This window comes from Bos indicus x Bos taurus, chromosome 28 (assembly GCF_003369695.1).
Source record: "Bos indicus x Bos taurus breed Angus x Brahman F1 hybrid chromosome 28, Bos_hybrid_MaternalHap_v2.0, whole genome shotgun sequence".
Classification (NCBI taxonomy): Eukaryota; Metazoa; Chordata; class Mammalia; order Artiodactyla; family Bovidae; genus Bos; species Bos indicus x Bos taurus.
In genome coordinates, this window is record NC_040103.1 from 24,840,198 (window position 1) to 24,856,979 (window position 16,782).

A 16,782-nucleotide genomic window follows, 5' to 3' on the forward strand; every position below is an offset into this window, starting at 1 on the left:
GAAATTTTTTTTTTTTTTTTACAAGGGAAATTTTAACAAAATAAAATGAAGAGAGATTTTCTATAAACAAGTTTCATGTTTATTGAAATGGTTCATATTAAGGAGTTTAACAACTATAGAAAAGAATTTAAAAACTGACCATTTTTTAAGGCTTGATCATAGTGACACAACTTGGTTAAACATGATTTTGCTAGAATTTATTTATCCAAATCATCACTATTCATTTTATTTTTTAGTTGTAAACTTTTACAACTCCTGTATTTTTTTTCTGCTTCCTATCTGGATCACTTTTGTCTTTCCTCTCCCATTTGCTCTCCCAGACTTCATTTATTTCTTCTTTCCTCTTACATGCCCTCAAGCCTTCTCATTGTCTTCTTACTGGCTTCAAGTGGCTTAACATGAAATAAACGGATTAACAAAGTGACCAAAATTTTTTTTCTACAGTAAACTCTGTAGAAAATGAGGTCATCCAGAAATTTGTAAAGGTAAAGGAGGCATTAGCTTAAAAGCTGTAACACTATAAGTCAGGCTGAGGAGCTGCCATAACATAACTATACCTCAGAGAATGGTAAAAACAATGCCTATGATTACTATAATACTCAACTGATGATTTAGTTTTACAATTTTTCAGCCAGTTGATTTCAGCATGTTTTTATATGGTGTGTTTCTTTTGAATTTGAGCAATTAATCAAATCTTCCTAAAGAAAAACAAAATCTTTTAACCAGGATGTTTAAAAATTACAAATTTTGGGGGGGGGAAGTGTGCAGGGGTTGTTGTCTGGTATTTCTAAAAGCAACTCAATGATTTAAATGTAATTTTAAACTTTAGAATTTAGCAAGAAAATTTTTAGTACTTTCGTACTCTGATAAATCTTGAAAATCCCTGAAGATTTTAAATATGTTTATTTATCCTTGGAATAAGTGGGAGGTGAGAACTATTCTTCTGATAATCATATTTTACCCTTCACTCGAAGTATAAAATTATGAAGCCCTAAGTAGAGAAAAGATTATGACATCTTACATTGTTCAAACAAAAATCAATACTGCGCTGTAAAGTAAGTTTGAGGTTATTCAACTATGTTCTGATTCACTTCATGATGACTCTGTCAATGCTTTTTTAAAATACCACACTGGACTTCAGTGGTGGTCCAGTGGTTAAGACCATCCACCTCCATTGAAGGGGGTGAGGGATCCATCCCTGGTCAGGGATCTAAGACTCCACCTGCCCTGGAACAGCCAAAATAATAATAATAAATCAAAATTAAAACATAATTGAGGGGCTTCCCTGGTGGCTCAGGGGTAAAGAATCCACCTGCCAATGCAAGAGACACGAGTTCAATCCCTGGTCCAGGAAGACTGCACATGCTGTGAAGCAACGAAGCCCCTGCGTGCACCACAGCTACCGAGCCCTCCTGCCCAACAGCCTGGCTCCACAACAAGAGAAGCCACCGCAGTGAGAAGCCTGCGAACCACAACCAGAGAAGACTGCGGCAACAAGGCATAGCACAGCCAAAGCCTTTAAATAATTTATAACTGAAGTTCCTTTGGTTTATTATTACTTTCCAGTATATAGTGAAATTTTGATGTTAAGATGACTTTCATTTCAGAAAAATGAAGCTGAAAGCACCAAATGAACATGCTATTCCATCAATAATCAAGTGTCATGAAAAGAAAATAATACAAAGCAGGATTTAACTCATAATCCTACTTCATCTTTCCTACAAAGAAAGAAAGAGTTTGACCAGTCACTTATAAAATTTAAGAGACAAAAAATTTTTTAAATGATGTTAGAAATGATAAATTATAAGATTTGAAAACTTTATTAAAATTTTCCTTCTGTAAAATGAGAGATAATCATAGCACTTTCTTCATAGTATTGTTCTTTGAACTACATGTCAAGTGCCCAAAGATTACAAGTACTCAGGTCTGTGACCAGTACAAAGAAAGTGCACAATACATGTTAGCACTGTCATGCCAGTGTGAAATACCAGTTGACAGACAGCTGTTGCTCCAGCTCCCAAGATCTGCCCCCATCATGCCTGTGATAGTCCTCTCCCATAACCAGAACTCCCACCACCACCACATACCATTTCCTGATCCAGTCATGAAAAAGTTAACTGGAGGCTTTCAAAACCTGCCCTATTTTTTAGCATCTCTACAGTTGTTTTGCTGAACATTTTGAACACTATTCCTGGTTATTTTTTTCTACTTACTGATCTGGGGTCAGCCTATCAGAAGTAAAAAAGAACTAAGTAAACATTGGATAAGGCAAAACTATGGATAAGGTAGGTCAGGTTGCACACTGTAAATCTAGGTCCAAAAAAAATCAAAATCCTATAAACCTTGTGATATCCACAAAAATTTAAGATTTTGATATATCACCTTCCCGTGGTCTTAATAATGGTACATTCTTACCTTAAAATACAATACAGTTATTTACAAAAGTAAGAAAGATCTATGTACTGATACAGGACAGAGTCTTGAGATAACTGTAAAAGAAAAGTTCTTATCCTATAGAATAGTATTAGAAAAAAGCATAACATAAGAAACTGCTATTAATAATATGACTGCTTCCAGGGAGTGGAACTATTTTTCACTGTATAGGAATATGTATTACTATAGCCATTATAATTTTAAAAAATTTTTTGAAAGAAAAAAATACACATTTCCAGAAGTAGATCTGTCAAAGGGAACATATGTTTCACATAGTTTTAAGTGCAGACTACTCCTTACCATCTCCTACTATAAAAGCCTCTGAGTTGGGATATAAATGATTTCTTGCATAATTGAGCATAGGAAGATAACAAATGTGTGCTATGTGATCAATGTCACACATACCAGGAAATTAATTTGCAGAAATAAAATATACCCACTCCTTACCTGCCATGGATCCAGCCATTAATCTGTGCACATGACCAGAAACTCCCAGTTTTGTAGTAATTAGCTAGAAACCAAAAACAACAAATTAAATGGGATATTTCTTAAATGCTGCCAACTTCACTGTTTAATGATAAAGACTGTTTTCAAAAGGGTTTTAGAACTAGTTTTTAAAAAAAAAAAAAAAAAAGGAAATTAGTACTGAATGTGAGTGAAATGAGCACAATTATATAAAGCTGAGCAGTGTTATATCACATCAAAAGGAGGTCAGTTATTTCCTCTGTCGCAACCTCTGTCGCAAAAGAGTCGGACACGACTTAGCGACTAAACAACAATTTCCTCTGTAGCATCTGCTCTGATTATGCACTTTTACAGAAACAATATTGCCAAATATACTATACTACACACTGATGACCACAAATACTTAAAGTGTGAATGGCATTAGTAGGAATAAAATGTAAATGAAGCATTTATGGAGGTCTTGACATAATAGCACTGACTCTCTGTCTGACTAGGTTAGAATGTTGTTCCCAATCTCTACTGCTTACTTTTCATTTTAAGATACCCTGTGATGTAATGCATTTAATCCCTTTCTACACTAAGATGTTTGAGAGGATAAACTTTCAGTCAGGCAGAGAAGAGAAACTTAGTACATGGGGAAAGGTGTTAACTTATAATGTCACTTAAAAACAGACTTTCACAATATGGGTTCACTATTTTATTTATTAGGAAAATCCAAAGGCTCAATTATTCCTCTCCTACAACTGAGAAACAAAAAGCACATCAAAAAGCTATTAATATTTTACGGATTTACTATTATCCACTTGGCTCTTCTTCATAAGTCTGAACACAAACAATCTAGTCAAAAATGACTAACAATTCTGAAACAGATAACTCCAAACTCAAGTTATACTTAAAAGTTTAAATTATCAGAAGTCTTATTCCTTCAAAAAGGCATTACTTTACCCATTCATCCAAAGTAACGTTAAAGGCCAAAGCAAATGCCTTGACAACTAAGTATGCTATTCAAAGATATAAAAGAGGAAAAAAAAAAGATAAAAGTTCAAGTACCGTTTTATATTGCTCAAATGCCATAAACTGGATTGCACCATAGGGAAAAATTCGAATCATCATTGCACCATTCCCTTTATACAATCCAAGGTATCCCTCCTTTTTGGGAACAGCACGCAATGTAGAAAATACTCCTATTTTCAGAAAGATTTTTAGAAGAGAAATACTATTACAACAGAGAAAACTACCTAAATCCAAATTTTCATGACAATCACAGATAAAAATTACTATGCTATCATTCATGATATAATTTTGCTTGATGAATTACATGAATAGTAATTTCTGTATAACACTTAAAGCTACTTAAAATACATCATATGTCCAAATAACACAAACATTCCTCATGTAAACATGTCGAACATGACTGAGTGACTAGCACAGCATGTAAACATGTAAAACATAGCAAGAATAGCTACAAGTTTTGGTAAACTGTTAATTAAATCTAAAATAACCAAAAAAATTAATAGAAATTATATTCAAAGTCCAGATATTGCAATGCAGATGACTAGGTATCTAGAAGGATGAAGAAGGTTTCCTAGACTGACCCAGATACATATGTGGTTTGTTTAAGCAGGAAACTGCTAATAAAAGAAACAAAAAACCTACAAATTAAGAACTATTTAAGAACTATTTACACAAGTACACAGCACCACCTATGATATATTCTTACCATAAATAAAAAATGAACCTATATCCAATCAAAGTCTAGATTTAACTATCACTTTACAGAAAATATGGGTGATACAAGAAGACACTAAATAATATGGGACACTGGTGGTCCAGTGGTTAGTTCACTCATTAGTTAATTAATTAATTTTTAAAAGTAACATGGGACATAACAACCAAATTCAGACCATGGAGGATTCTATAGGATAAATAACCCAGTTTTCTTTCCCCATAAACAAACAGGAAAAAAGTAAAGAAGTATAGGAAAATGTTATGGGCCACAAGCAATATATCAACCAATTCTAACACTGTAACATATGATGTCATATGAATCCTGATTAAACACACAAACTGTCAAAACAAAAAGAAAGTTGACAAGACTTCCATGGAAATCTGAACATTTAATGAATATTATATGTTAATAAGGGCTTCCCTGGTGGCCCAGAGGTTAAAGTGTCTGCCCGTAATTATTATTATTATTATTTTGGGGGTGGTCTTTCTAGTCTAGAGATGTATGCTGAGGCAATTATGAATGGAATAATATCTGGAGCTTAACTTAAAATATATGCCAGTGGAGAGAGGGAATGGTATAAGAAATGGAATTGACCATATGTTGCTAATTGTTGAAGTACAGTAATGGAAACCTGGGTCTCATTATATCATTCTCTCTATTTCTGTATGCTTGAAAGTTTCCATAATAAAAAGTGAAAAAAAAAGCTAAATTCAGGGCATATTTTTATTAATAGTATACTTCAATTAGTACAGATAAAAGACTAACTTCTGGTCTGACATATTGATGTTTATTATTCCAATAATACCAATCATTAATTCTGTTTGTAGTACAGACTTCTACATTCCATTATTAAACTATTTAAATTATATCATTAAACTATTTAAGTTCAAGTTTCTTTCTAAATTTTCCAAACAAAAATTTTATCAAATATGAAGGTAAATTTCAAAGTTTAGAATTCAAGAAACCTTTTGATCTCTTCCCAGAAATTAAAAATGGTAGGTACTTATTAATGTCCAAGAAAAGATAAACCCTAAAGCATTTTTAATAAACAGATATCTAAGTGAACTAATTATTTAAAATAATTCTATTTATATATATAAACATATATACATATAATACATAAAGTTCTTCCAAAATATATGAATAATAAAACTAAATATATTTAGACACCACCCCTAAGATCTATCAAAAACACCTTCCTGCTGGAAGAGAAGACTAACATTAAGCTCAGTTTAAGATACTCAAATGTGTTTTTAACAATTTAGGGGTAATTAAATTTAGAACAATGGCCACGGAGCAGGAACAGGAAGCATAGATCAGGTTTCAACTGTACTGATAATGCTTATTTCTGAAGTTCTGTGTGGCTCCAAATATGTTTATTAAATTATTCTCTAAGACTCTTTGTTACAAATATTTAAAGAGAAATAATTAGTAGAAGTGAAATAGAGTACTTTCAAAAAAGGAAATCAGGAGACAAAGAGCAAGGGAGGGTGGCTGGGGAGGACACAAGAAAAGCACAATGAACAGAAAACACAAATCTATAATTGAAAAAGAAATCTAAATTATATAAATTCTTCTGTTAAAAGCCAAAGACTCTCAAATTCTGTTAAAAGGCCAAGTCCAGCTATATGCTTTTCACAAACATCTCACCTAGGGAAAAAAAAACCAAAACACTGGATGTTGAATGTTTTCAAATGGCATTTAAATATCCCTTGAGATAATTACACTGTTTTTTCTCCTTCAACCTATACTTTGGGAAATTGAGATTTTTCTTTATGGTATAACACTGAACGAATTTTTGCATGTGTTATAAGCATATTTGGAAAGAATATATATTCTCTGTAGGGTACAAAGTCTTCTGTGTCTATGTTATATCAAGCTTGTGTGTTATTTAGATCCTTTTCTATATCCTTCTTATTTTTATCAAGCTAGAATTGCAAGGAACATTTAATAAAATATAAGCATACACTTGTGTATATACACATAACCTCTGAAGGGAAATGGAAGAAAATTATAAAAATGCTTAATTCTAATGAAGAGATAAAGAGGGAGAAAGGTGTTTGCTTTTATACTTTATGAATTATGAACTTGTGAAAATATTGTACATTCAAAAAATAAAAATAAAACATAAAGACAGCAAAATTAAGAGGATTTTTAAATAAGCCTATTATGATTCAAATCCCTATTTTTATATCACATTGGTTATAAAAAGTTAAATGGAGGTCAAAGATTTTCAATATATTACAAGAAAAAAATTCCTTACACTCATTGCAAATTGGGGAAGAAGAAATTCTAGTTATAACCCTTGTTTTTCATTTGGTCAGAATAATTTTGATTCAAAATAAAGTTTTTGATGCCTTGGAAGTAATGCTATACACTTTTTAAAAGAAGCTAAAGTGGAAGTCTTATTCAATAGCATATCTTTTTCATCTTTGTGAAAAATCATGTTTGCTTTTAAATTTAAGCAAAGCTTAAAAACTACCTTATGCATGTAAAAAGGGAGGCATCTAGAATAAAATGCCCAACAACATTTTTCAAATAAATTAAAAAGCCACTAACACTTTTTTTTGGGGGGGTTGTATATTTCAAAGATACATGAAAGTACACCAATATGTTCATTGCTGCATTCCAGGAATTCTATTTCAAATTCTGAATGCCTTGTAGGGTACACTGCAACCCATGGCATGCAGCCCTATAGAGCGTGAAATCTAATGTGAATATGTAACCTAATGATTACAAATCAGGAAACAAAACAACATACATCAGCATGGGGAGAAGTTTAAAGGAATGAAACAATACTGCTCAGACATTCATATGTTGGGTCATTGTTAAACACCACCAGATACTGAGTAATATAACTCCTTTCATCCTCAATTTAGACAACAAAAGAAAATCATTTCCTTCCTTTCCAGTTTTATATATAGTCTCTCAACAATTTCAAATATCTGATTCTTTCTATACCTGAGTGAGCAGTAGGACACGGAGATATTAGCAATTTTTTTCTTTCAATTTAAAGAGCAGATTTATTTACTGACAATAAAATGAGCCACAATAAATAAAAATAAAATCACATTTTAAAAACCCAATTGTTAAAATAACTGAATTATTCACTCTGTTAAATATCCTTCTTATAAAATGATGGATAGATTATGCAGAGTATACATCACTGAAGCATAAAACTGTAAAAGCAACGGAGTGTTATGAGTTAGTTGCCTTGACCTAACCTTTTTCTTGGTGTCTGTCCACATTAATTTTTTTGTTTTAAATCTTTTGCTCTCTAAAAGTTAATATATGTTCAATATGTATTACAAATAAGCTTAGAGGAAAAAAATTACCTATAATCTCACCATTGAAAATTAAGCACTTAATGTTCATATTTCTCCTTCTAGCATTTTCTCTAAACAGACATTTACTTAGACAAAATGCAATGTCATTAGATCATTTGCAATATTTTTTCATTTAACTGTTATAAACATCCTTCCTAGTCAGTTAATATTCTTTTATAATTTTTATAATTGCAAAAGAGTCTATAATATGGACTTATTTATTTAAATAATACTTATTATTTAACTTAACCAATTCTCTATTATTAAACATTTTGGTTGGCTCTTATTTTTTAAACCAACAGAAATAATACTTTGATTCTTATATATACCTCTTTGAGCATATTTCTGATTACTTTCTTAAAACAACTTCTAGAACTAGAATTGCAAAGCCAAAGAGGACCTGTCTTTTCAAGACTTTGATGCATATTATCAAAATGCCCTCCAAAAAGAGCTATAAAAAATTCTTATTTCCACCAATGATATGTTATTAGAGTGTCCAAGTTAATTAAAATAGCTGATTTTTATGTCTGTAAGGAACAACTAAGGACTTGATATTTCTTTAACAATGCAAGTTTATCAATATATACTAACTGCACTGGATTCTGTTTGTCCTAAGGTATCTACAACACACACTTAAGCGTTTAAAGGAACAACCTAATCTGTATCACTAACTGTATTTTTTTTTAATCAAGCTAAGCTGTTAAGTGTGTCTGTTAAGGATGTGATTTGTTAGTCTCCATAAACAAATATGTAGTAATTACTTAAATGATTCAAAGATTTTAGTTCAGAGTACATTAGTACCCTAAAATGATAACTACATAACCACTATCACAAATGAAAATATTAAAATGGTAACAGCTACATCTCCTGCAAATTTGCCTCCAAACTTGAACTCCCTTTTGTGTCCTCTTTCCGCTATAATTCACAACTAGAAACCAAGCCAGCAAAAGGATAACATTTTCATTTTTATCTTCAGCATCTGTCAACTCACCCAAATGTCTGTAATGGTGGTTGTGAGCTTGTAACAAAACCTTTACTCGATCCAAGGGAGCAACTGTTGTTTTGGCACAGCATCCAGCAATACCTACAAAATTTGAAAAGATCAGAAAGACATGGCATACCATTTCTTTCCAAACAGAAATCATGATTAAATTTATTTGGCTAATAAACAAATAATAAATAAACAAATTTGGCTAATAAATAAAAAATAAATAAATTCAGACACAACTGAACAGATGCGAAGAACTGACTCGTTGAAGAGTCTGATGTTAGGAAAGATTGAAGGCTGGAGGAGAAGGGGAAGACAGAGGATGAGATGGTTGGATGGGATCACCGACTCAATGGACATGAGTTTGCGTAAACTCTGGGAGATGGTGATGGACAGGGAAGCCTGGCGTGCTGCAGTCCACAGGGTTGCAAAGAGTCAGACATGACTAAGCAAGTGAACTGAACTGACTGATTCAGCTAGCAAACTCTAATCTCTCATTTGATCCCCACAAATAGAACTGCCCAGAAGCAGAGATATGAAGACGATTGGCTCCCATTCTCTATAACTTAATAATTGAGCATGTCAGGCTTGAAAATAAGTTCAAAGAGTGTAAATCTGCCCCTTAATTGCTGATGAACACTGGAATCTTGCTAAATGTGGTGATGGGACAGACACTTGGAGGTATTTACACAGCTACAAGACTCTGTTTGAAACATCTTCTTCTGGATGACTTCTCATAGAAATAACCAAATTTAACCCATAAAATTCCGTTATTCATTTACAGCACAAGAAGTTTATTCTTACAAGTTACCCAGATTATAGTACTTTTGTTACAGAAGGCTGAACAGACTGAGACATTTTTGTGAAGTACCTTACATGTAATAACCACTCAACCAAATGAGTTACTACTATTATAAAAAGGTAGACAAAAAAGTCCTTGGTGTCTTTTCTATGATTATGTTCAGCTCTTCATCATTGCATATTTGTTAAGAAAGATGCAAGAGTACTGGAACTTTGTGGGTCCCTTCACTACTACATTCAGTCATCCAGCAATTATGTATTTTGTCCCCACCACATGCCACTGTGCAGACATGTTGATGAGAGTAAAGTACATACATGGGCTTTAACATAAATCAGAATCCAGTTCAGTCCTACTAGCTTGGCATGCTTCTAAGGTGATAATATATAAAGACTTTTTGCTGTATACAGTTTGTGTTCCCCAAAATTCCAAATCGGGAAAGGAGTACACCCAGGCTGTATATTGTCACCCTGCTTACTTCACTTATATGCAGAGTGCATCATGCAAAATGCCAGGCTGGATGAAGAACAAGCTGGAATCAAGATTGCCAGGAGAAATATCAATAACCTCAGACATGCAGATGACACTACCCTTATGGCAGAAAGTAAAGAAGAACTAAAGAGCCTTTGATAAAAGTGAAAGAGGAGAGTGAAAAATTTGACTTAAAACTCAACATTCAGAAAAATAAGATCATGGCATCCAGCCCCATCACTTCATGGCAAATAGATGGGGAAACAATGGAAACAGTGAGAGTCTTTGTTTTGGGGAGCTCCAAAACCACTGCAGATGGTGACTGCAGCCATGAAATTAAGACGCTTGCCCCTTGGAAGAAAAGCTATGACCAACCTAGACAGCATATTAAAAAGCAGAGACATTACTTTGGCAACAAAGTCCGTCTAGTCAAGGCTATGGTTTTTCCAGTTGTCATGTATGGCTGTGAGAGCTGGACTATAAAGCAAGCTGAGCACCAAAGAATTGATGCTTTCGAACTGTAGTGTTGGAGAAGACTCTTGAGAGTCCCTCGGACTGCAAGGAAATCCAACCAGTCAATCCTAAAGGAAGCCAGTCCTGAATGTTCATTGGAAGGACTGATGCTGAAGCTGAAACTCCAATACTTTGGCCACCTGATGCGAAGAGCTGACTCATTTGAAAAGATCCTGATGCTGGGAAAGATTGAGGGTGGGAGGAGAAGGGGACGACAGAGGATGAGATGGTTGGATGGGTTGGATGGCATCACCGACACAATGAACGTGAGTTTGAGTAGGTTCTGGGAGTTGATGATGGACAGGGAAGCCTGGTGTGCTGCAGTCCATGGGGTCACAAAGAGTCGGACATGAATGAGCGACTAAACTGAATTGAAAATTTGTATGTTGAAAACTAATTCCTAGTGATGGTATTTAGAGGTGGGAGGTGGTATTAGAGGAGGTAATTAGGGCACTCATGAATGAACCAATCCTCTTATAACAGAGGCCCCAGAGAGACTTCCCTAGTGGTCCAGTGGTTAAGGCTCTGTACTCCCGCTGAGAGAAGCAGAAGTTCCATCCCAGGTCAGGGAACTAGGATCCCACAAGCACCATCCCCCGCAAAAAGAGGCCTCAGAGATATCGTTGGCTTATTGCACTGTGTAAAAACACAGTGAGAAGTTGACAGCTATGATGAAGCGGGGTCTCCCCAGATAGCTGCTGGTACCATGACCTTGCACTTCCTGGTTTCAAGAACTTGGAGAAAGAAGTTTATTCTTATGAGTTTCCCAGATTATTGTATATTTGTTTTAGAAGCCTGAACAGACTAAAGACACTTTGGTGAAGTACCTTATATGTAGCAAGCACTCAATCAAATGAGTTTTTACTATTATAAAAAGATGGACAAAAAAAGTCCTTGGTGTCTTTTTCTATGATTATCTTCATCATCACATATTTATTAAGAAAGATAAAAGAGTACTGGAATTTCCTGAGTTGCTTCACTACTACATCCCCAGAGACTAGTTCAGGGGCTGGCATTCAACAGGTACTCAATACCTATTTACTCAATGAATGAATGAATCTTACTTTACAAAATTGTTTAAAATGTAAGACAAAATCATTTAAAATCCACACACATTTACTTAATAGCTCAGCATGTAACTGGTACTAAAATCCATATTCTGAGATATCCAGAAATAAGTTGCCTATTTGTACTCAAATATTAAATCCACATGTAAGCTTCTATATCAAGCTTCTCTTATCTGAACTAATGGAAATAACAGTCATGGTCACTCAAAATTGAGGATAAACTAAAAATAATTTGCATTGGGGTATATTTGGTTTCAGAATAGTTTGTTATTTTCCCAGTCATTATGAATTAACCATATAAAAATTATTTAGAATCTGCCGAATAAGTAGTTTCTTTTATAATATCTTGTTCATCATATTACTTTATAGCTCGATTAATCATTACAAAAGTCCACTGAGTTAGGTCAAGTAGCCTTTATCTTCATTTTAAGCAACTTGAGATATTTGCCAAAGACCACTGCTAATCATCAGCAAAAAAACAAGTATGCTTTCCTTTGTAAGAGTTACTAGGTTAAGAGATTCAACCGCAGGCACTGTGCCTAGGCTTTTACAGGTACTTTTTTATTTAATCATTACAATTACATTCTGAGGTAAGTACTCCTTTTTTAATATTGATTTGTTTATTTGGCTGTCCCACACAGGGGATCTTCATTGCAGCATGCGAACTCTTCTCAGTACATGGGATCTTAGTTTCGTGATCCAGAGAAACGTCACCCAAATCAAAAAAATGGAACATTACCAGTCTCCCAAAAGTCCCTCTCTTATACTCAAATCACTATTTGTTGCTTCTCAGAGACAACCAAATGTCCTCTGAGTTCCAACAATATGAATTTAGCTTTGGCTATTTCTGAGCTTTATACAAATACAATCACACAGTATGTAGTGAGTGTATCTGGCTTCCTCCTGTTCATTATTACACTTGTGAGATTCATACACATTGTTGGTGAGGCAGGAATTTACTCATTTTCAGTGTTACTAGTATTTCACTCTATGATAATACCATATTTCAGTTATATATTCTAACACTGATGGACATGTAGGTTGCTTCTGCTTTAGGGATAGTATGAATATCAAAGATAAGAACATAAATACATATGTTGGGTATATACCTCAGAGTGGAACTGTTGGATCATAGCTGGATCAACTGCGGGTATACAAATGCCCATAGATAACCACACAACCAGTTCTCCAAAGTAACTGTACCAATTTGCACTACCATCAGTAGCATATGAGAGTCCTAGTTGTTAACCTGGCCTACATGGTACCAAGACTCCAGTGTCAACATCACAAAATATAACATGCCCAAAACTGAATTCTTGATCTTTCCCTACCACTATCATGAAAGCTGTTCCAACTACAGGCTTCCTGTTTCAACTTCATCCTTTCAGGTGTTCAGACCAAAATAAGTCCCCCTTGACTTCTCTTCCTTACCCTATCTCTAACCTGTCAGAAAACCATGTATTCTTTTCATATTCAGATTATCATAATTTTTCACCACCTCCCCTGCTACTAACCTGATTCAAGTACCCATCATCTAACATCTGAATTATTGCAAAAACCACCAAACTGGCCCCCCATCTCCCATATTTACATCCCTACAGTTATTCTCCACAGAGCAGCCAAAGTGATCCTTTGGAAACATGTCATATCAGGTCACTTCTCTACTACAGACCTGTAATGGCTCCTTACTTCACTCCAATAAAATTCATAATCTTTACAATGGTTTGCAAGACCCTTCACTTCCTGTCCCCTTTAACTTTCTAACCTCCTTCCCCCATCAATACCACTTGGCTCCAGTTGCACAGGTCTCACTGATGTTCTTTGAGTGATAAGGCCCTCCTTGACTTTGAAGATTTTGCTTTAGCTTTTCTCTCCACCTGGAATGCTCCACCTTAGAAATCAACTTGCTAAACTCCATCCCCTTTTCAAGTTTGCTTGTGTCATTCTTCCAGTGAGACGTACCACAAATTATCCTATTTAATACTGTACCAGTTAGCTTCTCCATTTCTTTGGCCCATTGTCCTTTTCACTTCTTCCCATTTCACTCTAATACACCGTACAACTTATTTTTCCATGTTGTTCATTGTCTTTCTCACCACAAGTCCTCAACCAATATAAACTCTAAGATCCTTGTTTTGTTCCCTGATGTACACTAAGCTTGTAACAGAAACAGAGCAGGCACTCAAATATTTCCTTGTATAAATAATGACCTTTTTATCAGCTGCTGCTGCTGCTGCTAAGTTGCTTCAGTCCCGTGTCTGATTCTGTACGACCCCATAGACGGCAGCCCACCAGGCTCCCCTGTCCCTGGGGTTCTCCAGGCAAGAACACTGGAGTGGGTTGCCATTTCCTTCTCCAATGCATGAAAGTGAAAAGTGAAAGTGAAGTCACAGTCCTGTCCGACTCTTCCCGACCCCACGGACTGCAGCCTACCAGGCTCCTCCGTCCATGGGATTTTCCAGGCAAGAGTACTGGAGTGGGGTGCCATTGCCTTCTCCGTTTTTATCAGCAGAACAAAATAATTATTAATACTACTGCAACGTACACATATCTTTCTACAAGTGCTTATAATGTGGAAATTTTAAAAAGTCCCAGCCTTAAATGATTAAGTGATGACAACCCAGTCAATTAAGAGAGGGTAGAGACTGAAACATCTCTTTATGGGAAAGCAGAAGAAATTTCTGAGAGATAACATGAAACTTCCGGCCCCACAGTCACACCAACAGTAGGGTTGCGCCAGCTACATGTCAAGTAGCTATTGCACAGTTTGCTAGAACCACCGGAACCAGTTTTGGTTGTAGACAGTTTTGCACAATTTCCCAGTCATTCTTAAACAGCTGTCTTCCAGTATTTGTTTGTTTGTTTGCTTGCTTGCTTGCTTTTAAGTAAACAGCAAAATCCAATTCTACACTCGATAGTGCGCAGTCTCTATAAAAGAGAGGAGTGCCCAGCATGTTTCACTGAAACCCTGGGCTCCTTTACGGGGCTCCCCTCTTTTCCCTGCTATCCAAACTTGAAGAATGGGTGCCTGGTTATGCCCTTCCACATCCCCAGCCTATCCTCGAGGCCGTTTCTCCCCAGAATCCTGCTGTCAGTAGTCCAGTAATTATTAGAAAGAGATTACAGCAGGTTGGGCAAACACCTGGCTGGGCATTGGAGCAGCCAGAGTTGAAGAATGTCATCTCGGCCGCTTACACCCGATCTGCCCGGGATCCCGCCCTGGCCACTCCGCGCGCTGCCAGGTCCCCCAGGGGGACACCCACCTCCAGCCAGGAAGGAGCGCAGCCAGTAGAAGTCTCGGCGGGCGGCGGGCCCTCCGGCTCCTGCCGCCTGCGGCATCGCTGGAGGTGGCTCGGTGGCTGCCAGGGCCGCCGCCGCCGCCGCCATCAGGACCAGGGCCGCGTCGGGAGCTTTGGTCGTCAATTTACAACCCAAGGGCCCTAGCCATGGACGGAGCAGGCAGTGACAGGGCACCGACCGCCACGCGGGCGGGGCGGAATACCACGGGCAGCACCGCGCGACGCGGGCTGATTGCGTATACCAGGGGCGGGGCCTGGGTCAAGGCCCGCTGGGGGAGTCGCCCCGGCAGGGCGCCTCCCCTTCACCCAGCTTCACCCCGCGTCCCTACTTCTGGCTTCGCTTTTCAGGCCTCTTCTGTTACAGAGAAAAAGGGAAGTATGGCCAGGGGAGAAGATCCTTTCCAAACCCGCCGCCTCAGAAAGCTCTCTCCCGTGCTGTAACCGTCCATCGGGCTGCCTTCTGAATTCCCTAAAATGAACCTTTTTCAGAACCAAATTTCGGTTCTTCACGCCTTCCAGGAACTTATGGAATTGTACTCACATTGCACACTCTTTCTCACCAAATCAGTTCTGCCTTTTCTGAACTTCTTAATGAGCCTCAGTTTCTGCCTCCCTAACCCCCTACTAGGAGAAGGCAATGGCACCCCACTCCAATACTCTTTCCTGGAAAATCCCATGGGCGGAGGAGCCTGGAAGGCTGCAGTCCATGGGGTCGCTGAGGGTCAGACATGACTGAGCGACTTCACTTTCATTTTTCACTTTCATGCATTGGAGAAGGAAAGGCAACCCACTCCAGTGTTCTTGCCTGGAGAATCCCAGGGTTGGGGGAGCCTGGTGGGCTGCTGTCTATAGGGTCGCACACAGTCGGACACGACTGAAGTGACTTAGCAGCAGCAGCAGCAGCAACCCCCTACTAAGCTTCAATTCCATTCCCATCAACTCTGCCAAAGAAATAATTGCTAAAGCAAGATCTCTCTTTGGGGCCCTAGGAATTACGCAAATACTTCTGCTTTGCCAGGACTTTCTGAATCTGTGCCTTCTGCTTAGCTCTGGATTTCCGCCCTGTTCCCCACCAACTCCTAAACTCCCAGGAACTTCCAAGTTTCTTCTTCCTGGTCCCACTGCATTATAGACTGTCTTTTTAAACCACCCCTTACCCAGCACTATTCTCTTTCTGAGCATCCCTCATCAACTTCAAGTTGACCAAAATTTATTCCTATTCACTGTGACCAAAGTTGTTCTGAACTTTTATCCTCTCAGAGAGTATCTATTAAGATTTTTGTTAGTATTTACTCCAACCTTTCCTATTTTTGACACTGGTCCCCCATTTCTCTTTCTATGGATAAGCCTCTGCAGTCTTTCTAGCCAACATTTATCACTAATGAAGAATTCAGATTTCAAACTTGTTTTTTCCCATCTTCCTAATACTCAATTTCCACCAGAAAATACTATCATTATTTATAATTTGCCTGTCTAATGTGAAGAATTTAAAGGCCCTGAAAGTGTGGATAGTTGCAGAACATTGTGATTGTAATTAATGCTACTGAATTGTACTCTTAAAAATGGTTAAAATGGTAATTTTTTTGTGAAGTATGTTTTATTACAATTAAAAAGTACAAGAAAAACTTCCATAAGATTTTTTTATATATCCAAAAAGAGAAAGATCTATGCTTTCTTATTAAATAACTAGCA

The 16,782-nt window shown here is 36.7% G+C and overlaps 1 protein-coding gene across 2 annotated transcripts in view; it reads right to left on the bottom strand.

Annotated features, from left to right (window-relative positions):
- SLC25A16 (solute carrier family 25 member 16) overlaps positions 1-15,324 on the bottom strand; it is a 29,034-nt gene extending 13,710 nt beyond the window's left edge. The window contains exons 1-4 of one of the 2 annotated variants that reach the window (XM_027530767.1): positions 15,055-15,318; positions 8,945-9,037; positions 3,949-4,082; positions 2,881-2,944 (exon numbers count right to left, since the gene is read on the bottom strand). In XM_027530767.1, the coding sequence (XP_027386568.1) occupies positions 2,881-2,944; positions 3,949-4,082; positions 8,945-9,037; positions 15,055-15,178 (415 nt within the window). In that variant the 5' untranslated portion in view covers positions 15,179-15,318. Of the gene's footprint in view, positions 1-2,880; positions 2,945-3,948; positions 4,083-8,944; positions 9,038-15,054 lie in introns of both variants that reach the window. The other variant, XM_027530768.1, reaches the window with a different exon arrangement.
- Positions 15,325-16,782: the final 1,458 nt, after the last annotated feature.